The sequence below is a fragment of the Paralichthys olivaceus genome, chromosome 3 (assembly GCF_024713975.1).
Source record: "Paralichthys olivaceus isolate ysfri-2021 chromosome 3, ASM2471397v2, whole genome shotgun sequence".
In the NCBI taxonomy this organism is placed as follows: Eukaryota; Metazoa; Chordata; class Actinopteri; order Pleuronectiformes; family Paralichthyidae; genus Paralichthys; species Paralichthys olivaceus.
The window spans coordinates 21,657,122-21,681,936 of record NC_091095.1 but is presented as its reverse complement, the minus strand read 5'-3'; the positions used below and the strand labels follow the sequence as shown (position 1 = coordinate 21,681,936).

General features: G+C 39.2%; 1 protein-coding gene across 4 annotated transcripts in view; it reads left to right on the top strand.

The window, feature by feature from the left end:
• The window catches only part of lpp (LIM domain containing preferred translocation partner in lipoma), a 150,487-nt gene that overhangs the window by 77,542 nt on the left and 48,130 nt on the right, over positions 1–24,815 (top strand). For all 4 annotated transcript variants that reach the window (XM_020080694.2, XM_069522493.1, XM_020080695.2 and 1 more), the window contains one exon: positions 15,569–16,165. In XM_020080694.2, the coding sequence (XP_019936253.1) occupies positions 15,569–16,165 (597 nt within the window). The remainder of the gene's footprint in view (positions 1–15,568; positions 16,166–24,815) is intronic.

The window sequence follows — 24,815 nt, the reverse complement described above, 5'->3', positions numbered from 1 at the left end:
TAGACACGATTGAGATGTGGCATCACCAGTGCACTGTATTTTCATTTAACTTTAAAACCTTGGGTTTGTGTTGTTACCATGTTGACTGTTTGCTTTATTAAATGATATATAAAATAAAACTGAAAACTGGGTTAAAATAATAAGTTATTGACAGAGGTATTCAATTAGCAACAGGTGAAGGACTGTGCCCCTAAACAAGATGTACATACTGTATTTACATTAAGTGAACTATTGAGTTGGTTCGTATCAGATTAGATAGGGCCATATTTAAGGAACAAAATTGTTAGATTTCAAGATGAATGTCGAACTATTACAAGAACAAAGCTGTAATTGAGAAAAATATCGTAATATAACTGAAATAAAGAAAAATAAAGGACTAAGCAGCAAGGAGAACCCACGCTCGCCAGAGTTCTGGATCCATTCTCCTTGTTTCCTGAGAAATTACAAAAGACCAATTACTCCTCCAGAAACCAGGAAATTTTCTCAAAGTCTGTGTTGTTCTTTCTTCAGAATCCTTACTCTTATGAAAATGTGGTGATGTAACCACAAAATATTTCCTAGGAAGTATTTCATTATGTGCAAAATCTGTACTTAAGTATGACTTATCAATATTTTCCACATTGCTCATTTTAACACAAGTGACTACTTCTGGTATTTACCGTCTGAAGTGAAACATTCCCTAAAATTATGACTTTCACTCTTGTAAAACACGTACTACAACTTTTTCCTCAAATGCTCTTCTTTTTTTGTAAGTGTCCCTAATACTTTGTTAGATTGTGTTAGATAGTTATTTAATGTGGGGTTAGAATAATGTTGATAGCAGTTCAGTGAAAGTGCTCAACATTTTTATATGTGAGACATGCAAAATGTTACAATTGTTAAAAATAACATTTTTTTGAATTGAAAGACAAATACAGCCGGGTTCACAAGTTGAGTGAGAAACATGGTATTTTGGGTGAATTGTTCAGTGTGAGGAAGACAAACAGAAAGAGTGACGGCTGTAAGTCCTGGTTTTCTGACACACAAAGTGAAAATGATTGCACCACAAAGGGGAAACATACACTGTGGCTCTGAAATGATACACATTAAGGGCAATAAGTAAAATACGACTTGATGATTGTGTTTCTGGGTGCTGATCTTACTATAATAACATGACATTATGTGGTCATGAAATATGTCGAAGTGGTTCAATCAAATATATATATATATTTATAAAAAATAGCCTGTTTGGTAGATTTAACCTGCAGTCTGTGTGGATCATGGGTCTACAGGTGTCTGTACAGGTTTACCATAGACGCTGTCACACCTGGTATCAACATCCGTCCTGAGTGGTCGGAACACGAGTGGTCAGCTCTAAGTACAGTTCTGAACACACCCCACTTTCAGAGGTGGTGTGGGATGCATGTGGCCTCGTTGTTTTTGCTGCGTGAACACAAATCCACCCTGGGCCACGTACTCAGCTGACATCCTCTGACCCACTACAGTTTTAATAAAGACATACATTGATTTGTTTGTAGCGACCACCACAATCAACACTGATCACCAACACTTTAATTAAATCGGTAAAATCTTTCTCTATAGCAGCATACTTTCATTCATTCAGTCCCTCTTCACTCTTGCTCTCTTTCTCTCTATCTCTCTCTCCCGCTCACACCGACACACATGCACACAAACATTGTTATTGGACACATCTGTAAACTTCACTGAGTATTAACAATACCATTTGCTCTTAGCGAACAGAAATGAGGAAAGTGTTTGTTTGCATACAGAGCTGGGAGTTGAGATCTGATCCCGATTGGTCACAGGGGCGATGTTAGTACCAGGTGTGAACAGAGCATACGATAGCGCTCTGTAAGGTAAAGCTCAGGGCCACAGGTTACTGTGACGGCTCAGGCTCTCAGTGTCATTACTCATAGCTGAACGTGTTTCAATGTGAAGAGCTGTTTGCACTCAGAGCAAATGAAGTGACAGAATGTTCAATGTAAACGTGTTTGCTTTCTTTACTCCCCCCCCCCTCTGTGTACACATACTGGAAAAAGCACTGATGGCCACACGTGCACAATTCTTTTCAGGATGTGGAGCCAGCAGCTCTGAAATGTGTGGCATTTTTTCCTAAATAAAATATAGCATGAGTGCATACGTTTGTTTGGTAAAAAAAACAAAACACTTATGTATTAGTACAGTAGTCTGAAAGCTTTCGTCAACAGGACTTGAAAAATTGATGTGCACCTGTACAGCTCGGTGAGAGCCCAGCTTTTTTCGAATGAGCGGGCGAACAGTCACACTAAGTAATGTATGGATGCCACAGTGGTTTTACCTGTCAGGGTCAAAGTGGCATCACGTTTATTTTTATCTTAACCTGCTTCATGCTTTTGGAGTTATGGGTGAGAAGCCATGTCACCTGTGTCTCAGCAGAGTACACATAGGTGGTGTGACATGTATAAATCATGAAATGCTATGTATCAGACATTTTGTTGACTTAACCCAGTGGAAGACAGCACCTCTGTGCCTCTTCCATGCCCCTCTGTGGTTTCTGTGTCTTCTCGCAGAGACTCCTTGCACATGGAAAACATTTCAGTTTAATTGTTTGTATTTTAGCACCAGGAGCATATGCATTTACACACGCGCACACACGCACACACATTCTTCAGCTGATGCTGATTCTACCTGATTAACTCAGGTTGACCTTTTCCTCTACGCAGCTGCTCCTGTCAGTCCGTGCTCTCTTTCTTTCAATGCATTATTCTACAGCGTAACACTGGTCTGTGTGTGTGTGTGTGTGTGGTCCAGGTTTCAAGCTCCAGCATTGGCACAACTGCCACACAGTAATCTTCCGCTTGTATAAGCAAAGAGTAACGAGCACTCTTGATTTACAGCTCTCTGCGCACAAGCAATTACAGAGCCAGCTCTCCAAAATCAATAGGCCACCCCGCGCTCTCCCTTTCAAGCGTCTGGGAGAAGAATCTTCCCCCTGACGTTAAATTTGGAATCAGCGAGGGGACCTTATGTGCGCTCGCCTCCCAGATGAAATCGAAATGGACGTCGCTGCTCATTCATAAAAATCTAAGTAGCATTCCTGCAAACGTTCAGCCGGCACTGATGCTTCACAGACATCAAAACAATTTTGTTTGCTTTAGTTGGTATTCTCTGTGGCATAACAGTGGGTAATGAAATGTGATCATTATATAATTCCCATTTGTTTTCTCTCCACTTCCATCTTAGATGTCATTTGTTGTTTGACACAGTTAACTAAGTTTGTGTTACAGTTTGTTTGCTTTATCCTGCAACAGCAGAAATTAAGCCAAACCTGATAACGATGTTTGATGCATTATTCTGTTAGAGGTTATTATTTCTTATATTATTACACAAAATATCATGCATATTATTTAGTTAATATTTTTTTATCATTTACATAACAATGTGAATTCATTTACTGTGTAATCCATTTATTAGGATCTGAAAGTTATTTTCCAGATTTTTTTAGTTTTTGTTTAACATTCTCAGTTTGAATAAGTTCTCTGCTCAAGCATCTGTATGCGGGGCACCGCTAGCTCACCTGATAGCTTGAGAGGACTTTTTTTATCCTGAGCTTTAATGTGTGGAAAAGACAGGGCTATTGTTGTTTTGGGTTCATTGTTGAAATAACTGTGTGTGTGTGTGTGTGTGCGTGCGTGCGTGCATGCGTGTGCATTCTTGTCCTTTACATCTGTTTGAAAAGTGACAACATTTAATCAATTCCATGATTAATTCTGCCAAAAGCTTTCACCAGACCACATGATGTCATCTGGTGAAGCATTGTGTTGGCCACTTCATTACATGCATATTCCATTTAGATTACCTTGTTACATTAACACCGTACCTGCTGGTCACATTGTGATTGTTGAGACAGAAGATGAAATGAATCGCTGCTGAATTCCTCAAATATGACTTTGTGGATCATATATGATGAGCAATCAGCTCCTGAAACAAGCTCTGATTAGGCTAAGTTTGTGAGTAAGGTTAGAATTAGTTAAGGCTAGACTAATAGCGTAAGACATACCTCATATCACTGATTGTTCTCTATGGATTACTAAGACCTCTGCATAGTTTCAGCCCTGCATTTGAAATAGTTGAGGATCCTGTCATAAGATTGAATAACCCTTGTTGTCTTCGACGTAAAGTGTATCTTGTATATTCGAGGAAACACAACAGAGCGTGTTGATGCTTAATCCTTCAAGTGTGCTGCACTGCAATCTGAGCCCAACCAGCCCCGCTAATGTGCAGCGTAGGCCTGTCCAAACACATCAGATCTGTTGTGTGGGAGTTAACAAGGAGGCCCGGATGAGTGTCAAAATAGTGTGCACATCAAGCGCCAGAGCGGCTTTGGTGGAGGCTACAGAGGCTTTGACTGCGTGACCTCTAATTCACACTGACCTCTCCTGTGTTTCTAGTAATCAAATGAATCAGCTTCCCACCTGCTGAGATTCTACATCATCCAGTCTGTGCTGCACTTTGTACGTTGTCAAAGTGAATATCAGGACGTTTTTATCTTTTAACATTCGGTTCGTGGCTTTAGGTCATTATTAGGAACATGAAAACAAAGTTGGGGGATGAGAGCAGATGTCTGCCATTGGATGGAAACATAATTAGACCTCAGCATATGAATGTGTGTAACAGTTTTTTTTTCAAATCCACAGAAGCTCTATCACATCAGATTGAGTTAGTATTTTTCACAATGCTTATTGCAAGTGGATGAAAATGATGATGAATTTTAAAATGCACATGAAAAAGCATGACAATAATGCAACTTGAAGAGTAAACAGTGTCTTAAACAGTAAACTTAGTTGACTCAGTTTCTACATGTACACATGGTGTTAAAGATTATAGTACTGTATCTGATTTATAAAACTTTCTTGACAGAAAACATCACAACCCAACCAAGTATTAGCTTTAAGGTGTTTTTGTCATGACCAACACTAAAACCGATCAATCTGTTGAGTAGAAATGTAAACAGTGCATATGGACTTTATCCTCTGTTTAACCAATTAAGTACCCAAGTAAGTCTAAGATTTCTCCACTAAGTATGGGCAGTTTTGTCCTAATCAAACTCTAATGCAATGCCTCTGAAAAGCTGCAACTCCTGATCTTATTCAATCTGTTGTGATACGATTCAAGTTGAAATTAAAAAGCTTCCTCTGCCTAATTCATACACAGGAAACGATAACTTGCAGCAAAATGAATAAAATATTGAAAGCCCTAACTTCCAAAATGACGTACACTTACCAGCATGGCAAACGTCCTGTGTGCGTGCGCGTGAGAGAGAGAGTGTGTGTTTGAGAGTGAGCCTTAACTTTTGTAGTGTCTGTCTAGATGGATTCATGGAAGGAGAGCTGCTCCCTCTCCCCTAGTGCCAGAACCTCTGGGACGAGAAATATGGGCCTCACTTCCAGTCATGGTTCCACCTCAATTAACAGGAAGTGCCCTGAAGTGGTCTGTTTGTTGGCGTCCATGTTAAAAACTGGAGTTGTGGATGCTGTCTAGAAAGTTGGGTCGTTGGCATTGCGGTGCCTCTGAGGAAAGATGTTGGGACTATATGACATGGACGTTGGTTTTTATTCATGTGCCATACTTGTGTGGTTTGTGATTTCACATTTTTAGTGTGAGAATCGATGTCTTCACTCATCTTTACATTACACTGCTGCCATGTTCTTTCTCTATTAAAGTCTCATCAGGTCTTACTGTTCTCAAGTTTATTCAGATCATCCTTCTGCACCTCTGGTCTCTTTTTTGAACCAGGTGTTTTTATGCCTCCACACCAGCGACAGCCAGTGGCAGGCGACATTATGTCCAGATTATCTTTCCGTCCTATTCTTGTAAGCATGATATCACAAGAATGCCTGGGGGCAATTTATTTAAACTTGGTACATCTGATCAGATGGACTCAGGGATGACCTTATTACAATTTGGTCAAAGGTCAAGGTCACTGTGACTTCGCAAAACCCTTTTTGTGTTCATGGGACCATGGAAGTGTAATCTTTAGAATGCCTCAAAGATCTTTACAAACTTGACACTCATGTCCACTAATGAATTAGCTCAGTCAAAAGTCAAGGTCATGGAGGAACATGATATCTCAAGTCTGCCTTTAGGATATTTCTTCAAATTTTGACCATAAAAAGAAAAAAAAAGAAAGCTGTATTGGGCCATAATTCTAGCGAGCTTAAAATATTTGGTAAACAATTCTGGACCCTTAAGGACCTGTAAATTAGAGCCACTTGGCTTTGGCTCTACTACTACAGTTTGTTGGCATTCACCATGTTACATACTTAAAATATTCTGAAAAGCTTGGCAACGTCTGTGCTGTTAATAGTTATTATCCCACACAGTAATTTTATTATGTCAGTGCTAAAGATCCCCGGGTTCATATCCCATCTGATTAAAGATGCTGCAGGAACGTGGGTAGATGTACTGCTTTTGAAATACTTTTAATAAACAACCCTGCTGCCTTTTTTCCCCTCACGTCATAGAATAAGCATTTACATTTATCGCAGCAGACACACTGTGCTCTGTTTGGTTCATACTGAATGTAATACCATGGAGAACATTACTGTCACTCCAGTACCATGTCAGCAGACGAGCTGCAGCATAGCCCTCATCGGTCTGTTTGTGTTTTTACTCGGTGTCAAATAGCCTGATGTCTGTGTAATAAGTTGTCATGTCCATACAAAACAGACAGGAATTATTGAAGTCTGCTGACAGTTTAGCTAAAGCCGAGTGCTTGAAATGCTGCTGAGATGGATCCTTCCACATGAGTGCCCTAAGGAGGCCTGACTTCACACTGTGCCAGTCAAGCCATGCCATGACACTTCCATCTCTCAACAGGCAGAGCATTGCGGATGGCGCTTGCTGTCACAACATGGCAGAATGATAGGCCCTCGCTGCTCGCTCCCATGTCTCCCACTGATCATGGCGTCTGCTGAACGATCACAGAGAATACAGACTCGCGACCACCCTGGCGGTGTTTCAGCTCCCTGAGAGTATGATAGAGTTGGTGACCTTTCCTCTGTTTTCTTCATGAGGCATAAACTCTGGAGGCATCTCAAGGGACGACCTCTCCATTTCAGTTCTTTCTACCAACCCTCCAGGAGAAACCGTTTCTGCATCAGAGGTGCGCAGAATAAAATATGTTAATAGCTTTACATTAACATGGAGTATGTATGACCATGTTCATATCAGGTATAATCAGGAGAAAATTTGTGTTTAGATATAAGGTGTAAGGTGCGAGACATAATGATGCCAGTTCATATTGAAGTGTGTCACCCTTGGATACAGCTAGGCTAGTTGCTTCCTCCTGTTTGCACTCTTTGTGGTAAGTGAAGAAGTCGAAATAGCTTGTTTTTTTAGCATGCAGACGCTTTTAAATATTTATTTCTAATCCATGTTGTTAAAATTTTCTGGCTTTGTTATCATTCAAGTTATTCTAAACTATCTAAACTTTGTCACTCATCTGGCCTCTTCTGTGTCAAACTGGTGATGTTTGACTTGCAGCCTCTGGGAAATGGTGAATTGTTCATTAAAAGTAATTGAAACAGATTTAGAAATGACTGTCTTTTCAAAAACATACCATCACTATCCAGGCATGTGCATTGCATGACATTCTGCTGAGCAAGGCTGTGATCCCAGGCTGATTTGTTGTCATTTGCATTGATATAAATGTCAACGTCTCACCTTTTGGTCACCACAACTCAGTATTTAATATCTATTCTTCTTCGGATAGCCTTGAAAGTTACAGTGTGTAGAATTTTGTGATATCTATTGTTGAAATTTCATGTTGCAGTTGAACACGCCTCTCCTCACCCTCTCCTTCAAAACATGAAAAAGAAACTGTGGCAGCCTTTAATTGTCATAAAAACTCAAAAGGTGTTTAGTTTGTCCAGTCTGGACTGCCAATAGTTCCCTTTCACCTAAATCTTACACACTGGACCTTTAAATGTATTGATTGCCTCACTTGGCCTTTTTGTCTCATGAGTCCAGTTGGAGTTTTTGCAGTGTGCACTGTGACATTGTGTGCCCTTGTTTTCAGTGTCTCTTTTTACGGCCCCCATGTTTACCTGTGTCGCTGTCCTCCTGTAATGACAGGAATGTTTCTCACATGTTTTAGCTGTCACAGCATTTAGACACTCTGATCTAAGCTTCACTTAAGGTGGAATAAATATGCATCAGCCAGGAATACATGTAATGACATGTTAGATTTCGGTGCGTTGCCATAAGATTCTCAAAAACTCAAACATTTTGCAAGCTCGGCTTCAGCCATGCTGTTAAGGAGAAATTTAAATCCAGAAAAACATGTATTTTATCACTATAAAATGCAGGGCGTGAGATGAAATGTCACATGTTCACTTTGACGGTTAGACAACAGTTAACTGAGCTGTGGTATGTCTCCAACAGCTGAGCGGAGTGCATCAAGATGACACTCCAGCGCTGTAATTATAGGACTGGGTGGCGTTCAAGTCTTTCCTCGCTGTTTGTTTATACACTGCTCTTCACTTTGATTGCTTTGTTGCTGCGTGTAGCAGAGATGTTACCACAGTGCCGGTGGCACCCATTGACCTTATGGTCAATCTGGCAGCAGGTTCTGAGTTTTGACAGGGGCAGCCAACTGTGGAGAGAAGAGCATGCCTTCAGGCGCTCAGTGTGTTCCGTCAATGTTTGTTAGTCAAATAAACTGCATAGTATCACCCTTTTGTCTTTTATTAACAGGGTGAACCAATGACAAATTTGGTTTGTTCCAGGAAGCTGTGACAGTCAGTGTAACTGCCTCTTTTCATGATGTAGTCCTAGTAACAATGCTAAAAGGCTCACCATCAACTGCTGTCACTGACTATTATCCTTCTTCCCAATTACATGTGCATGATCACAGTACACACACACACACGCAGACACACAGTGACAGAGAACAGTTACACTTGCTGTCTCCAGGATTGACGACATTGACACTTTATAAGCCATGGACATTTTGAACTCTGCAGTATTTCACCTTCCGAAGCAGGAGGGGTCACAAGTGCAGGAAAAGCTCATTACAGGGATGAATCAGGGATGTGTGGTGAGAGACTGGCCTGTAGTTCTGCAGGAGGTGAATGAAACAATTAGTTTCTGCTGTGTGAGAACTACAAAACACACATTCCCCTCTTTTGTAAAGACAGCCTGCAGAAATGCCACCATCGGTGACTCTCAGGGACTTCGTTTTTTTCATACAGTTGCCCAGAAAAAGATTTTTTTAGTTGCATCAGTGAGTAATATGCCCTACTTTGTACAATGCTGTTACATCATATCAGACATATAATGTACTTTTATTCCCAGGGATTACATAACAGTGAATTTTGAAGCATAGACTTAATGTTCAACTACACCATCTTAGGTTATGTAGGTGCTTGTTTATGTACTGTACATGTGACTGCTACCTACCTTGTTCACCGTTTCTCTCGGTGCATTTTAAATGTCACTATAATTATTGAATAGAGAATCACAGACTGAAATAATTACTTAGCCCTTAGGAAAGTGTGAAATGAAAATACAAGTCTAAATGTAGATCTAATGTACTCTTTATTTTAGGCCTAAGCAATAATGTTAATGCAAAGAATAAGATAGCTTTAGCAGTGCATGACCCTTTGATACAATGATCACAAAATAACTTGTTCTTATTCAGTAAGGACGATTGCAGCCGTATTGATCAAATTAAATGTTTAGTTTCTTTTTAATAGATAACACAAATACATTTTAGTTTATTTCAGAGCTGTCAGTTTTTTTTAGAATATCTATCTACTTCTCTATTAACAAGTATCTATGAATTTTTACACAGTTACGAAGTTATGAATATAAAGATAAATCATTCATACATTAAAAGCCACAGCCAATGTTAATGATGATAATGTAATTTATGGTGTTTAGAAAAACGACATGAAGAATTAGAAACTGATTTTGTAGAATTGCAGACTTTTTATTTCAACTTTAAAACCCACATTGGTTTTATCTAATGCGCAACAATGCCACTACTTTCTAATGTTAATGCGTTTGTCTGACTCTTGTGTCTCTACGTTCAATATCAAATCAGTCAAAATATTTATTGATTAAATGAGAAAAAGTGCCAGACAAAATACAAACAATACAGTTAAAAGTTTCATAAGAATGTGTGTGGAAAACATGATGGGAATAATGTATGGTAGTATTAATTTCCATTTACTATTTGAGTGTCTTCACACAGATGTGATGTTTAGGTCTGCCACTGTATTCATTCTTTACTGCAAGTTTGATTGGCAAATAACTTCATTCTTCATTTTTGCCACAATTCATTTATTTTTTAAGTCTGTTTTCATCAAAGAAATTGTTACGTTTTGTCTTTTACGTTACCAATTTTTCCATTTTAGCCAAACTGTTTCCTTTCAATATCTAAATTAAATGTAAACATTTTTTTTCCATGCAAATTGGAAATATGCATTAAAAATAGGTTGATACAAATGCTCTTTTACTTTTCCAGTAAATGCACCTGGCCCATGCACCATAAAGAATAAAACTGTTATTATTGTCATTATTATAAAGAATGTAATGACTACTTGAATGAAAAATAAAAGCACAGAAAGTGACTAGTCACAGTTGGAGGATTCAAGGTCAGGTGTGATACAGGGCGTCCATTAAACATTAATTCTACCTTATGTATGCAAGGCTGAAAACATTACTGAAATATCCACTCGAGAGAGGGTGAGGATTTCCACGCTACAATCATTTGAAGGAGTAAAAAAAGAATCAGATATGAGATATGTCAGCGGAAAGTTCTCAATATGTGTATAACACAGTTTAAGTGCAAATGGAAAGATAGTTCATAACAGCTAGAGGTCTTGCCACGGTCCACAGAGACATTGTTTAATCATTTTTAATGTGGCTTATCTGGAACTATTTTAGGAAGAAAATTGATATCCTCAATTGCATGACTGAACTGTCAGATTGTTAAATGTGACTGTTGTGCCTGATCGTGCACAGACGAGATGACTGAAAGTGAAGGGAAGATTAGAGAGTGTTGACCGGGGCTGGTAGAGCCGACAGTTCAGCTTTGTATGAATAAGGAGCAGGAAAAAAGTTGAGAGAAAAATATCCAAGGTCTAAGATGAGTCTGAAAAGATGCAGAACTTCTCCCTCTTCAGGGGTTTTCCCCAAGCTTGCTTAAAAAAAAATCCCCCACCCTTGTGGTTTGAAATGCAAAGTTAACAGTTTTACTCAGCCCCCCAAGGCTCGTATAGTCTCTCCTAATCTTTTTTAATGTGTCAAAAGGCTTTCTTGAGAGTCTCTGTGAAATTTCACACTTAAGTTGTTTGCAAAGTCAGTCTGAATTACAGCATAGAGTTAGGGTTCACTTTTCCAAAGGGGTTGGGAAGAACTTTATGTGTTGTTGTTTGTGTGGAGGGGGTGTTGGAGACAACGACACAGTGTGCACTGAGACTGAAGCTGCATCTTAGGTCGGACTCTTTAAACAGTGCCTCATGAGGTCAGCTGCACATACCCCCTTTCTTTGCATTATGACTATTAACTGAGTAGTGTAAGCTTTTGAAAACATAATGAATCGTTATATCGAGAACACAACCATGCTTTAACAAACCCAAAACCATTTCTATTTTTTAAATGTTTGCAGTTCAATTTACGTCACATTGCTTCTGCCTGTCATGAACACCCTTTGTTGTTATGCCTCTGCATTATGTTTTCGGGTTGTCAGTCCCTCCATCCCATTCTCGAGAATGTGATATCTCAAGAGTGCCTTGAGGGAATTTCTTCAAAATTGGTACAAACATTCACTTGGACTCAAGGATGAACTGATTACATTTTGGTGGTCAAAGGTCAAGGTAGCAGTGACCTTACTAAATATTTTTTTTTGCCTTGGGAATGTGATATCTCCTGAACGCCTTGAGGGAATAACTTCATATTTTGCACAGATATGCACTGGAACTCATTTTGGTAGTGAAAGGTCAAAGGTCAAGTTCACCGTGGCCTTACAAATTATGTTTATGTTTTTAATGAACATGAATTTGTGTGTTCAAAGATCAAAACCTTTGGCCTTCAGTCTTTTACCAAATTGTAATTCTCTTTATATCAACCTGCATTTCATATCACTGGAGTCCTTATACGTACAGTGACCGTATATAACTGTAGCAATGTGCCTAAGTTTCACGAAGAAACTGTTGGGCCTTTGTGTTTGCACCTTGTTTCGACTAAGTGCCATTGTAGTTTAGAATAGAATAGAATAGAATAGAAATCTTTATTTTTCACTTTTTGGCTACAAATCAGAGCACATGGTGTGATAAAATAAAAAAACGAAGGCACATGACAAAGAGAGTTCACACAAAGACATACATGAAATTACTGTTCCATGAATACATGTGATAAAACAAATAGATGGGTTAAAGTGCCAGAAAAGTAGAGACGTACATATACATTTTTTTTGTTTTGTGGGATGACAGAAGATTAGATGAAAGATCTATATCTCTTTGCTGTAAGTACTCTACTGTCTTCCAGATGGATGGTTTATTTCTGTCTTTCTGGATCATGAAACATAATGAAGTCACTGTAACCTTATATACCGTATCTGACTTGTCCTTGTCTCATCATGTAAACACAATCACCTTTTGTCCTCAACAGCCTTCATAACAGCACTTTTTTCTCACTGGGACAATACATCAATTTGTGTAATTAACAACAAAAGCCACCTTTGAGCAGACTAGAGTCACATACCCTGACAACATTTAAAAATGTTCTACTATTGTATTAATGCGCTAATCTCAGTAACACCATGTACAATAAGATGATGTGATGGATTTACAATTACAAGTCTTTTATATATAGATATATGTATTTTATTGATCTTTAAAATGTCTAAAAATGACTAAACCTGTGTTTAACGTTTTGTTGACCTGTGTACTTACATTATCCAAAATGTTTCCAACAATGTTCAAACTCCCAGATTCAAAGTAAGGGGACAATTCATATTGGTCGCCTTTTAGTCGCATCAAATCTACTTTACCTGTGGCTTTCCCTGTCCCTGCTATAACAACTGGGGCAAACGACTTATAATGAGAAAAACACATTGGCCAGTTAGCTGTTTTTTCCTTTCACTTTTTCAGTGATTACTCAACTCCCATGATCCCATGCTGCTTCACAATGTCATCAAATTAAGTCTTTAGTCATTATTTTGATTAAAAGACCTCCAGTGGCCAAAGTGACCTACTGTACATTTAACTGATCTGGCGTTAAGCTTTAGATTTTTAACTTGCAGCGTCTGATTCCAGCAGTTTAAGCAACGGACTAGCATTTATCATGGGAGATCATTAAGTATTTACAGAAGTTACACAGTGCAACAAGACACATTGGGTGAAATGAGTGGAAATGAAAGAGGCATCATTCTCCTAATTACAAGTCATGGTCCCATCAAATTAATACTGATGCTGTGATAGATAGTTGTGAGATAAAATATTTGCATAATGTAGAAGTTGTAATATACACATAGTCTTATAATAACGGACTTGGTTTACATAAGTGAACAGCATCATATACGTCCTAATTGAGGCAGTATACTGACGAGCTGCCCAATCTACTCAAAATGAATGCTGCCATTAAATTTGACCACTGGTGGAAAACACACAGGACCAACAGGAGCAACAACTTCAAACTGATAGCCAAATAAACAAATTGCTTCCAGGATATCATCTCTGACCTCCTTCCTGATCATCGACAGGTCAAAGGCATACAGCAGCTATAATGATCGTTTAGTTAATATGAAAATTCTCTTGCCACTACACAGACGTTTTTGGTTGAGATTGTGTGCATTTGATTAGTTTCATCACCCCCAGAAAGAGATGAATCCATTCTCTTAATGTAATTTGTGGAAAATGTACCATGACAGTGTAATTATTTTGAGGGGACCAATTTGCATTCCCTTGCTCTGCTAACCAAAGTGTTACTGTAGGTTCTGAGGCCTTGAAGATAAATTAATAATCTGGAGTATTTAAAACCCATGAAACATTCAAATTAAGTAATTTCACTTCCTAAAGGGCATAGTGGAGATTTTTCCATACATATGCAGACAGACACACTTTTTAAGTAAACATCAGCGCTAATCACTGAGACAGAATTCTGAGTGAGAACAGGAAATATTTTCTGGAGCTTTTAATGGTTCCTTAGGGGCTTCCCTCTGACTTAGATTAGATGGGATTTAGACAAAGTTGATGCAGGCACCTCTTTTGCCAAACTTGGAATTCTTTTTTATCTCTGTACACTATTAGGATCACAGACTGCTGTGCACTTTATCACTGATAGTATTGCAACAGAAGGGTTTCTACTCAGTACGGGCAAGGAGTTTCAAGGGAGCGTTGCTGAGCTGCAAACCAAAGCTATTTGTGACATTTCTCTGCAGCAGGCTTTGATCAGCTTTTAAGGGAAATCGATTGGAATTGTTGCTCTGCCCCAATTTAGAAGACATCTCATCAAACCGAGTTGCAAAGGGTCTAAAGACTACAAGTTTTCATTTTTGTTCCCCCAGTGCTGCAAATTTAGTAATTGACTCTGATTTTTGGCTTCAGGCAATAACCTAATAAGGCCATCCAAGGTTAATGATAGACCCTTTTTAGACTGGCTGAACGTCTGACACCGATATGTAGTGGTAGTGAAAAACAATTATTACTTACATGAGGAGACACCCAGGGCAGAAGCCTCTGACATCCGAGTGAAACGCTGTGTATTATTAGCTGCTGTGTTTAGCTACAGTTTTTCTTGTGCATCAAGTGTAACCATTGGACATGAGATCAAAATGCCTCAGTCTTTCAGATGTCAGAATCGCAGCAGTGGGTTGTGTTGCTGTTTTACAGCCGTCTCTTCCCAGGAGCACCAGTGCCACAAATCTTTGTGATTTAACATCTTTCACATCCAAGCAGCTGGAGTCAGCACAAGTGTCATGTGCCATTGCCAATCTGCTATCATGGCTTCCTCTGCCAAACAATTTATCCTTTCCCCTCTGGCTTTATTAGCCATAAATTATGGGTGATCGCGACAGTGTAGAGCCTCTGCTGTCGAGGTAGCCTTGTAATTGACTCTGGGAAGGCCGAGTGGATAATGATTTGAGCATAAACTACCTTATCATTAAATAGCTGTTCATCTATTGTAGTTTCACCATTTAGCAGGTTTTCATTCATCAAAGTTTTTACTTCATCGTTACAAGCCAACTTACATTGTCACCCACTTAACTGTTATACAGACTTTATTCACATTCATGGTCCCCAGAAGATGAATCGTAACTGTACCTTGTACTTGTTTATTAATTTTGTTGAACTAAAATTATGGTGAAGAATTAAACCCACTTGACATGCCCCTTAACATCAGCATGTCAGGGCAGTCTTCATAAGCCTGTTGACCTGCTTATGTTAAACATTTTCACTTTATTGTTTGTTCAATTCTTTGTCTTGCATGAAAAATTGATTTCCATCTCCATGTTCAGTGTGAACTTAAGTTATCTGGAAGTTTGCATTAACTGGAGCACATTTTTTCTGTTGTTTTTCAGAACTCTGGATCCTCAGCAACCTCAACTCCCAGTGCTCCTGTAACTGGTTACAAGCGCATGGTCATTCCAACTCAGCCACCGCTTACTGCAACTAAGAAGTCTACACCCAAACCTCAGATTCCTGGGGGAGTCTCTTCTACCCCCCCTTCCTCTGTCAGCCCGGCAGCCAAGCCTCAGAGTCACATGGCTCCTCAGCCTGTCCCAGCATCCTATGCTACAGCTTCAACCCCAAGCCAGCCCACCTTTAACGTCCAGGTGAGGTCAGCCCAGCCTGGCCCCCAGCATCAAGCCCCTGCAGGGCACCATTTTGGCCAGCAGCCTATTCGCAGCCCTGCACAGGTGCAATACATGCCTGCCCAGCCCAGAGGTCCTGATTTTGCCTACGGACCACCACAGCCTGGTTTCTCCCCCATGAGTCAAGGTGCATATCAAGAACAGCACCATCCAGGAGTAGCTCAAGTTGGTGGGCTAAGCTCCAGGAGACTTGAACCTGCCCCAACCCAAGCATACCAGCCTCCTGGCCCCAAGAAGACCTACATCACAGATGTACCACCAAGTCTGGCTTCCTATACTTCTGGACCAGCTGTCCCACCAAAGGTAAGAAAATTCATCAATATGATACTTAATTAGTTATTGTAAGTTGAGGTAAAGGCATATTTCTTGCTGATAATAGTTGAAAAGGCAGTTTTTGTCTGCCTATTGCTGCATTTTTACTCAATTCTTTGTGCCAGTTTTCTGGCACTTTTTACTGTATGATTTGGTGGCAGTAAGCTATGAAGTGCAGCCTAGGCATCAGTTTCCCCAGCTGTGTTTCTCAACTCCATCTCGAGAATTGACTTCAGAGGCCTTCTCAGGCCAGCTGGGAAATTGAATCCCTCCAGTGTGTTCTAGGATTGCCCTGGAGCTCTATCCCACTTAGATATCCCTGGAATACCTCCACAGAGAGGAGTCTGGGAGGTGTCCTGATAGGATGACTGAACCACCTCAACTGGCTTTTGTGAAAAGCGTAGCACTTCTACTTTAATCTTTCATGGGACATTTGAACTCCTCTACTTATCTCAAAGGGTGGACCCTGACACACTGGGGGAAAAATGGTTTTCACAATTAGTAGCTGCAATTCTGTCCTCTTAGTTATGGGGGGGGGGCAGTTTGATATAAGTTCTGGTGGTCAAATCATTCTTTGTCAGTCATGTTGTAAACTATTTAATAAAATAGATGTAGATTTATTTAGGGTTAGAATTAGGTTTAGGTTAGGCATCTACTCTTCATGATTAAGATACGGGTAATGGCTATGGAATGCATTTTGCCAATGAGATAGATGTACAATCGTGTGTGTGTGTGTGTGTGTGTGTGTGTGTGTGTGTGCGTGTGCGTGCGTGCGTGCATGCGTGCTTGTTTGTGTTGGGGTTGGCGTACACAACTGCATGTGCACAAAAGTGTGTGTGCATCAGTGTGGTGTTTACTCTTACATGGATTTGTATGTGTGTGTGTGTGTGTGTGTGCGTGTGTGTGCGTGCGTGCGTGTGTGTGCTTGTCTGTGTACTATATGCATACATTTGTACAGCATCAGATGGCAATGCAGTGGGGAGCTCCTTGCCATCTCTCATTGAACTGCTTAGAATAAACAGTTGTTTTAACCTTTATGAATATTTGAAAGATCCTGTCTGTTGGGGGTTTCCACCATCTGATTTCATTTGTCTCATAAAAGGCAGATTGTATTCAATAGTATATACAGTATCTATGCAGGCTTATGGATTCATAAAATATAAATAAAAAAATGCCCTCTTCAAATGTAAACAGCAATTGTTAGTAAGTCATAATTCAGGAACAGGAAGGGAGATTGTGATCATATTTCCTGCAACTTGACTGGTTGGCTGAGGTACACAATGGCGAGGCAGTTATTCTCGTTCAATTTAACCATCCATTCCATGACAGTGTCATACGTGAACTTTTTAATACACAAATTAAATATATTCTTATTTAACATAAATAACGGTAGTAAAGTTAAAAAGCACTTCAGTGAATATTGGAATCAAGCCTTCTAAAACAATGCAAGATGTTGAATACGGCACTATACCTTTTTATAGAACTGTATCTGATTGTGAAGAAAAAATTACTGTCATCCCTTAGAACATAGTAGTCAATGCCACAGAGACATCTATTCTCATCTCTTTATCCAGCCGTCGACAATCTCTGGAAATTGCAAGGCCCATGAGTTTTCTTTAATTCAAGGATTTTATGCTGGTTCCAAATACAAACTGGGCCTACCAGCCTCTGGGAATTGCTCATCAAGGACTGTACTTTACTAAATACAAATTAGCTTCAACATTGCTGTGAGTATCTTAAAAATAATCTAATTATATTTGTTCAAAACAAAAGTCTACATTTTGCTTGAAAAGCTCTCTTTGGTCCCAGTATGATGCATTATTAAAAAACAAAAGGTGGCGTTTAATAGATTTGTGAGTATCTCTTTGATTCCAGATAAAAGCAAATCACTAATTTTACACATATAGCTCATACTCTGCCTCTCGTTCTCTTTCTGCATATATATATGTGTATATGTGTTTGTGTATATATACTTTCATTCCCAAGGATATGGCGTAGTGTAGCAAGATAATGGGCTCTGTGTCCTTCCCCCCGTGCTTTATTTGAACACTTTCAAACATATCAGAAAAATTAAAGCTCTATTTCCAAGCATTCATCAAAAGAATATACCGAAGAAAATTCTGTGATGTCTCATATCATGTTTGGCCTGACCCTTCTCTAAAATATCAGAACCTTAGGTCTAATCTGTTCTTTGTTTATTTGTGTCCAGTATAGCCGATCTTTAAAGCCGAAAGAGACTAGAGACTCTATAAAAGCCAGATTAGAATTAAAGCAAAATCTGTCAACTTTGCCTTTATGATCATCACTCTGCTTAACCCAGTGTCGTGACATGTTCATAACCTTTTACAAATGGTGTTAAATCTGCTTAAATGAAAAAAAGGGTTGTGCCTCTTTTAATGTGTTGCGTAAATAAACCAAAACACAGTCAATTAAATGAACTGTTTACACATTTGTCATAATTATCAAATATTATCTCGAGTTATTTAGAGTTAATGGTGATTTAATGTAATACCCGAGACTTTCTCAGATAGGAGGTCTGTGATTTTGATTGAGGACTTTATTAAAGAGATCCTTTCACATAATTGAGGGTATTCATAGAAGGTCAGTGTCATTAGAAGTCCAAGATCAACTCTGCGTATGAAATTCTATGATCTCGACTCTTAACTCGCCTGATCTGCCCTTCCTGTTACCCCACATCACCCTCTGCCTCCTAGCACCAAATCCCCTTACGTGTTTTTACTCACACCTAAAGTGAAGGTGTAAGAACATCAACAGGCTCTAAGGACGCTTAATTACCCATATCCACCAGTTTTTTGATCTCTAAAAAAACAGATTTCATGGCTGCTGGTTAACATACCAATTTCCACGAGTCTCTCAGTCTTTGCAATTGGAGCAGAGCTAAGCTGGATGATGACTTGTGTTATTGCTGAGCTTGAGTGACGTTTGGCAGGGGAGGATTATTTTGAACTATTCAATCCCTGCAGCCAGTTAAAGTTAAAGTCCCCTCGAAGGTCAATGATGGTTTCAACTGTCAAACATGTTTAAATATCTGACATTTCTCTGCCTTCCAGTCCTGGCTACTGTGACTTTTGACCTGCACAGCAGCATTTCCATATGGTGCTATCAGTATTCATCCAGGCGACCTATTTATATGTGTGACCTGACACAAACCAACATCAATCTCTAAGATTATATTTGCAAAACAAGAACAAAACATGATTGTAAAGAATTACAGTTAGAAATACTCATTGCCATTTAAACATTACTTGATTATATTTGACAGGGCAGTAACATATTAATCTGGTGTTCAAAGTTAAATTCCTGATTTTATATGTCATTTATTTTAGCTAGCAAATGCATGAAATCCATCACAAACAGTAGTTGATTATTATTAGACTAATAGAATAGGTGATTTGAAGGAAACTGCACAATTTTTGGCTGAATAAAATAAAAACTCTGACCAGGATATGACAAAGATATTTGTAGAGCACTTTTAAACAACAAGGTACTCAGTGTGTCACAATAGATACGAAACAGTCAAGAGTTTTAATTTAGAAATTAAATTAATGATAAATAATAATGATAAAAAAAACAAAAAACTTAAGAAGAAAATGAGCTGAATCAGTTTTTCCCAAAGAATTAGAGGGTTGATATTGTGATTGTTCTGTGAACACACGAATAGCACGATCTCATGCACACATGAGTGACAGGGACATAAAGAGGGCAAATTAGAATATGGCAGGCTTAAACAATTGAGGTAATTGAAGGAAAACGCTACCTCGCTGCCAAAAATAAGATTGCACCACTTAAATCTAATCACCAGAAAGCAATGGGAGTCAAAACTTACTCCAAGATCACATGCACTTTACTTGGCAATGAATAAACACCTACTGGGACCAGGATCTCTGATTTAGAGTGATTTAGTAGAGGACTTTCCATGGCGAGGCATAATTTAAGACTTCAGTAGGAAAGGTTAGGTTGAATTGGGTCAAATCATTCTTATCTCAGTTATCATCTTTATTACTGTACCTTTTGTTGGCAGACGATTTGCCCCAGAGGTTACATGTAAATTGGGAACGAAAGGGGGCCCAATGTACAACCATAAGGTACTCCGAATACAAAAAATGGCATTGCCAGCTGCTTCTGGGTCTTCCTCGAAATGCACACACTGATCATAGTAACATGAGGTTTTCATCCAAATCTGATGTTGTTGAGCTGTTCCTTCATGTGAATGATTGGCATTTCTATTTAAGCCTTGAAAGACAATCAGGTGTGAACTCCTTCCCATCTTTACATCATACATGACGCCTTCTCCTCAGGTGACTGACCCTAGCTTCCCCAAACTGTGTGTGGCTCCTAAAAAAAGCCTGGTGTCTGAGTGCAGGATTACCAGCTCTGCTTTAGATTTCCAGAGTGGATTCTTCTCCTGGTGCAGCTTTACCACGTGTAACTACAAAGTGAGAGCCTTGGGCTTCAACAAGATGAAGATATTATCCATAATGCTGTGATCTTCTCCCTGTGTATAGATGCACCATGAAACATATTGCATTTTGTTCCACAAAACAAACAAATTCGTATTCTAAACCAAATATTGACTGACTTGTAATTTAATATTTTTGAAATGTGTTATAAATTACATTATACTATATTTCTCTGACCCACTGATCTATTTCCCTTTACTTAACTCCTCATCCACATATATGCAAACTGTACAAACCGATAATCTACAAAATGTCCCTCTGGCTACATGAAAAATAATGGTTCTTTACAATTCCTTAAAGCTACTTCTATTTCTGCTAAACCACAGTAGAAAACATCTTAATTCTCATCATGTACTTAAGCATATTTGTTTATTTGCTATTCAAATGTCACTGTGTTTCGTTATAGCAATTTCTGCCAAATTTGTGTACAGTGGTGCTGTGTGTGCTTGTGTGTGCATGCGTGTGTTTCTATGTGTGTATGCAAGCAGTGAACCTGAAAATATAATTAGAACATATTCCATGCAGTTATATCTCAGTGATATTGTCTCCACAGTGCAATTAAAAACAAAATGAGTCATGATTTTGAAAAAAAGGACACCCACTCACATCTAAGTAGGAATACTTCACTTACACCTGTGAGTGACTCTGCCTTTTCAACACTCTGTTTTGCTTCTCATATTGCTTAAGAAAATAAGATTATAGAAAGAAGCACAAATAATAGCTGCTTTGCACTTAGTTTATCATGATTTGTTCTCTCATAGTTTTTCACCTGAAGTAAACTGCTTGACTGATTTGTGATGATACTGCATATTAACCCAGTATCTCCAAGTTTGTGTGGTTCACCATTCATGTATGTACCAATGACACAGACAGGACACATGAGGTCGAGGTCTTGACATTAGAGGTGGATGATATTCATGTAGCGGTTTAAAGGGGCCCTGAGGAGCCCTTTGCATTCAGTTCCTCACTAAAACACCTTTTTCGAATCCGTGAGGTTTGAGAAATGTGTGGAATGTGGAAACCCCCCCCCCAGCATTAACATGTGTCTTGAGGAATGATCGCTTTTTTAAAAAACATTGGTGTAGTGAAAAACACAGCAGTGGGTCATTCAAGTCGACTCCTCTTGTAAACACGACCAGACTTCTACATACATTAAGATCATAGGCATGTATTTCACATAAAGCTGCAGGTAGGGATGTGCATGACAATTTGTTGTTGATGTTTTGAGATGAGTCTATGAACTCTGTGAGGTGTCAAAATGTCGATAGTGAGGTTGGAGCACTGAGTAGTGCAACAGAAAAAAGTAAGGTTGAAGGTATCAGCGACAGGAGTCTAGAGATGATTTTAAAAGGCTGTTTGTAACTTAATTTACTGTATATTTACACAGCGGATACACTTAACCGTGTAAGTCATACCACATTCTCTTTGCTAGAATTAGAAACAAAAATAGATGATGTGGATAGTGTAAATATAACTATGGTTATGTAAATATAAATCTATGCAGCGACTCTGTCACATGCTGCAGGAATCGCTACATAAGGCAGTTAGTTCATCTCACCAGCATTGCTCATGTTATTGTGTTATACAGAATAACATCCATCAGCTGACTGACTTATAGCTTTGTTTATTATTGTATGATCTGTGATCAGCTAGGTCCCTCTCGCATTGCACAATTAAAAGCAAGTGTTTGTAATTATTTCAGTGCCTACAACCACATTGTTGTTGGACATGATGTTTTGTGATGGGTCCACACAAGATCTGGTTACCGAACGCCTTGCAAACTAAAGGTCAGCTCACTAGAGCCGAACCTTGACGTCAGGGATGCAACGTGGATCTCCTTATGTTTCGCTTTCTCATGCCCACACGTCAGAAAGCTTCCTTCCAGTAGCTACTTCCAGGCTCGAGCTGTGACAAATCTCTAAGGCAAATATAGCCGCTGGCGACATCAAAAAGGAATCAGGCCCATTATGGGAAACAGGCGCATTAGCAGCATTGATAAATATGTGATTAGGTGATTGATGATCATAGGCCTCTACAAATATTTTAAAAGTTATATTAGTTCTTTTTTGACATAATTATGTTCAGATACAGTATACGTGTCACATTTCACATTATTATTATTTATTTATTTACTTATTTAAAGAGGCTTTCCAAAGCAAAACCATTATGTGGACTGCTACATTAATTAAAGAATTACAAATTAAATTAGGTTTTAAAAGATTCATTAGTATTAATGACAAACTCATACAGTGGACTACAGATTCATACATATTTACTGTTTTTCATAGAAAACCAGTGGTTGGAATATTAAAGGTGCACTGTGGAGTTTATGAGCCACTTGTATTTTTATGGGCCATGTTTTTGATGAGCAGATTTTGTTTGCACTGCACAACACATGTTTCTGCCAGTGGTTCCAGGCTATTTGACAGTTGGTAGTGGCAATGAGCCAGTGAGCCTAGTAAAGCTTGTAAAATTAAGAATGTAAACATACTTTTGTTTGTTGACAAGAAGCTAAACCAAAAAAAAGATGAGTATAATGTGTGCCGACCCACAAAAAAAATAATCAGCAGGTGCAGATAAATAAATAACACATATAATAGGCTCATGCACAGCAGCAAACAGAAAGTGATGTGTCATAAGTCCAGGCAAGCAATTTTATTTATAAAGCACCTTTCATACACAGAGGTAGAGTCAATGTGCTGAATTGTCTCTATTAGGGTTGTTTGACTGTTTCATTGGGAAAGTGAGGTCTCATTTCTCTGGAGAAGAAAGAAAGAGGAGAGAGGGAGGTAGGAAGAAAGGAAGGATTTACAGATGGACCTCATGTCACTTTGTGATGGAAGGATGGATGGATGGTAGGCATGCAATTTCATGACGGAAAGAAGGAAGGAAGGACAGACTGACGTTGCGTCACTTCATGACGGAAGGAAGGTATGAGGGATGTGTCTGTCCTTCGTGAGTCCTGACTCTTACATCACATTTGCTGTTGTTTCGTTTACAGATGTTGACCTTCACTTCAGTCATTCTAAACAGCATTTAATCCCACAGCTGGACTGCTAACAAACACATGCCAAAAAAACCATGCAGGTTCCCATGAGTGTTTTCTATGGGAAAGGGCAGAAGAGTATGGTGAGCATTCCCAAGAAATACCCCAGTTCTGTTTCCCAACATTAATCACCAGTGTATACACAGATGGCATTTTGTAACAAAAAAAACTGAATATCAACACAACACAAGGGTTTCAGTGTATAGAGCTTTAGCCTCTCTAATTATCAACAAAGCCTGGCAATATGAACTGATTCACCGTGAAATAAAGACCAGTTTAAGGCTTTGATTTATCTTCATTTTTGGTCTCACTTCGAGGTAAAGTGCTTTTCATCCGCATTCTTTTTTATTAGCTGTTGATTGGCCGGTTCATCCGGTCAGTGGCAACCCTCAGTATATCAGAAGTGTTTGTCACATACCCGCTCATAAATAATAGCCCCTGCCACCCTGGCCTCAGCCGGCCCCCTCTGAGACTAGCAGCACGGCTGGTAAATAACTGGCTGGATCGATAACTGTCATTGCAGTTCAGTGAGCCCCGGCAATCTAAAATGTCTGAGAGCGGTTTGTGTGTTCTGTTGTTGTGCGCCTCTCCTCGCTGGCCTGTAGGCCGTAGTCCTGCAGTATGCTGAGATTATTCTGCTGCCTTAAAAGCAGTAAGTTTATGATGCTGTGGCGTGCAGGGCGACAGTTGGATGTCCTCTCCTCATTCACTGAATGTCACATGAAAACAGGAAATCCCTTTATATAGTGCCTGGATTCCAGCAGTGTCAATTACTCTTTTGAGGTTGTTCATTTTCAAATGTTTAAGCCTTTTTTGTGAGTTATTTAAAAAAATAATTTCATTAATTTACTTTTGGTTAATGAAAAACAGCACTAGTCGCCTGACTGACTCTCTCTGCTTGTGTATTGATCCAAGCATTTTGCTCACTAAGTACAATTTACAGGAAGAAATGGAGTCATCTAGGTTCAGTCAGAAACCAGGCTACCAAAATCACCTCATAAACAGTGGCCCCTGCTGGCTCCTCCTGGACATGGTCTCCTGTCAGTGTCGACACCTCTGCACACAAACAAGTCTCCGGTTTTTGTGTTTGAGTGCTGCTGAGGTCGGATTCCTC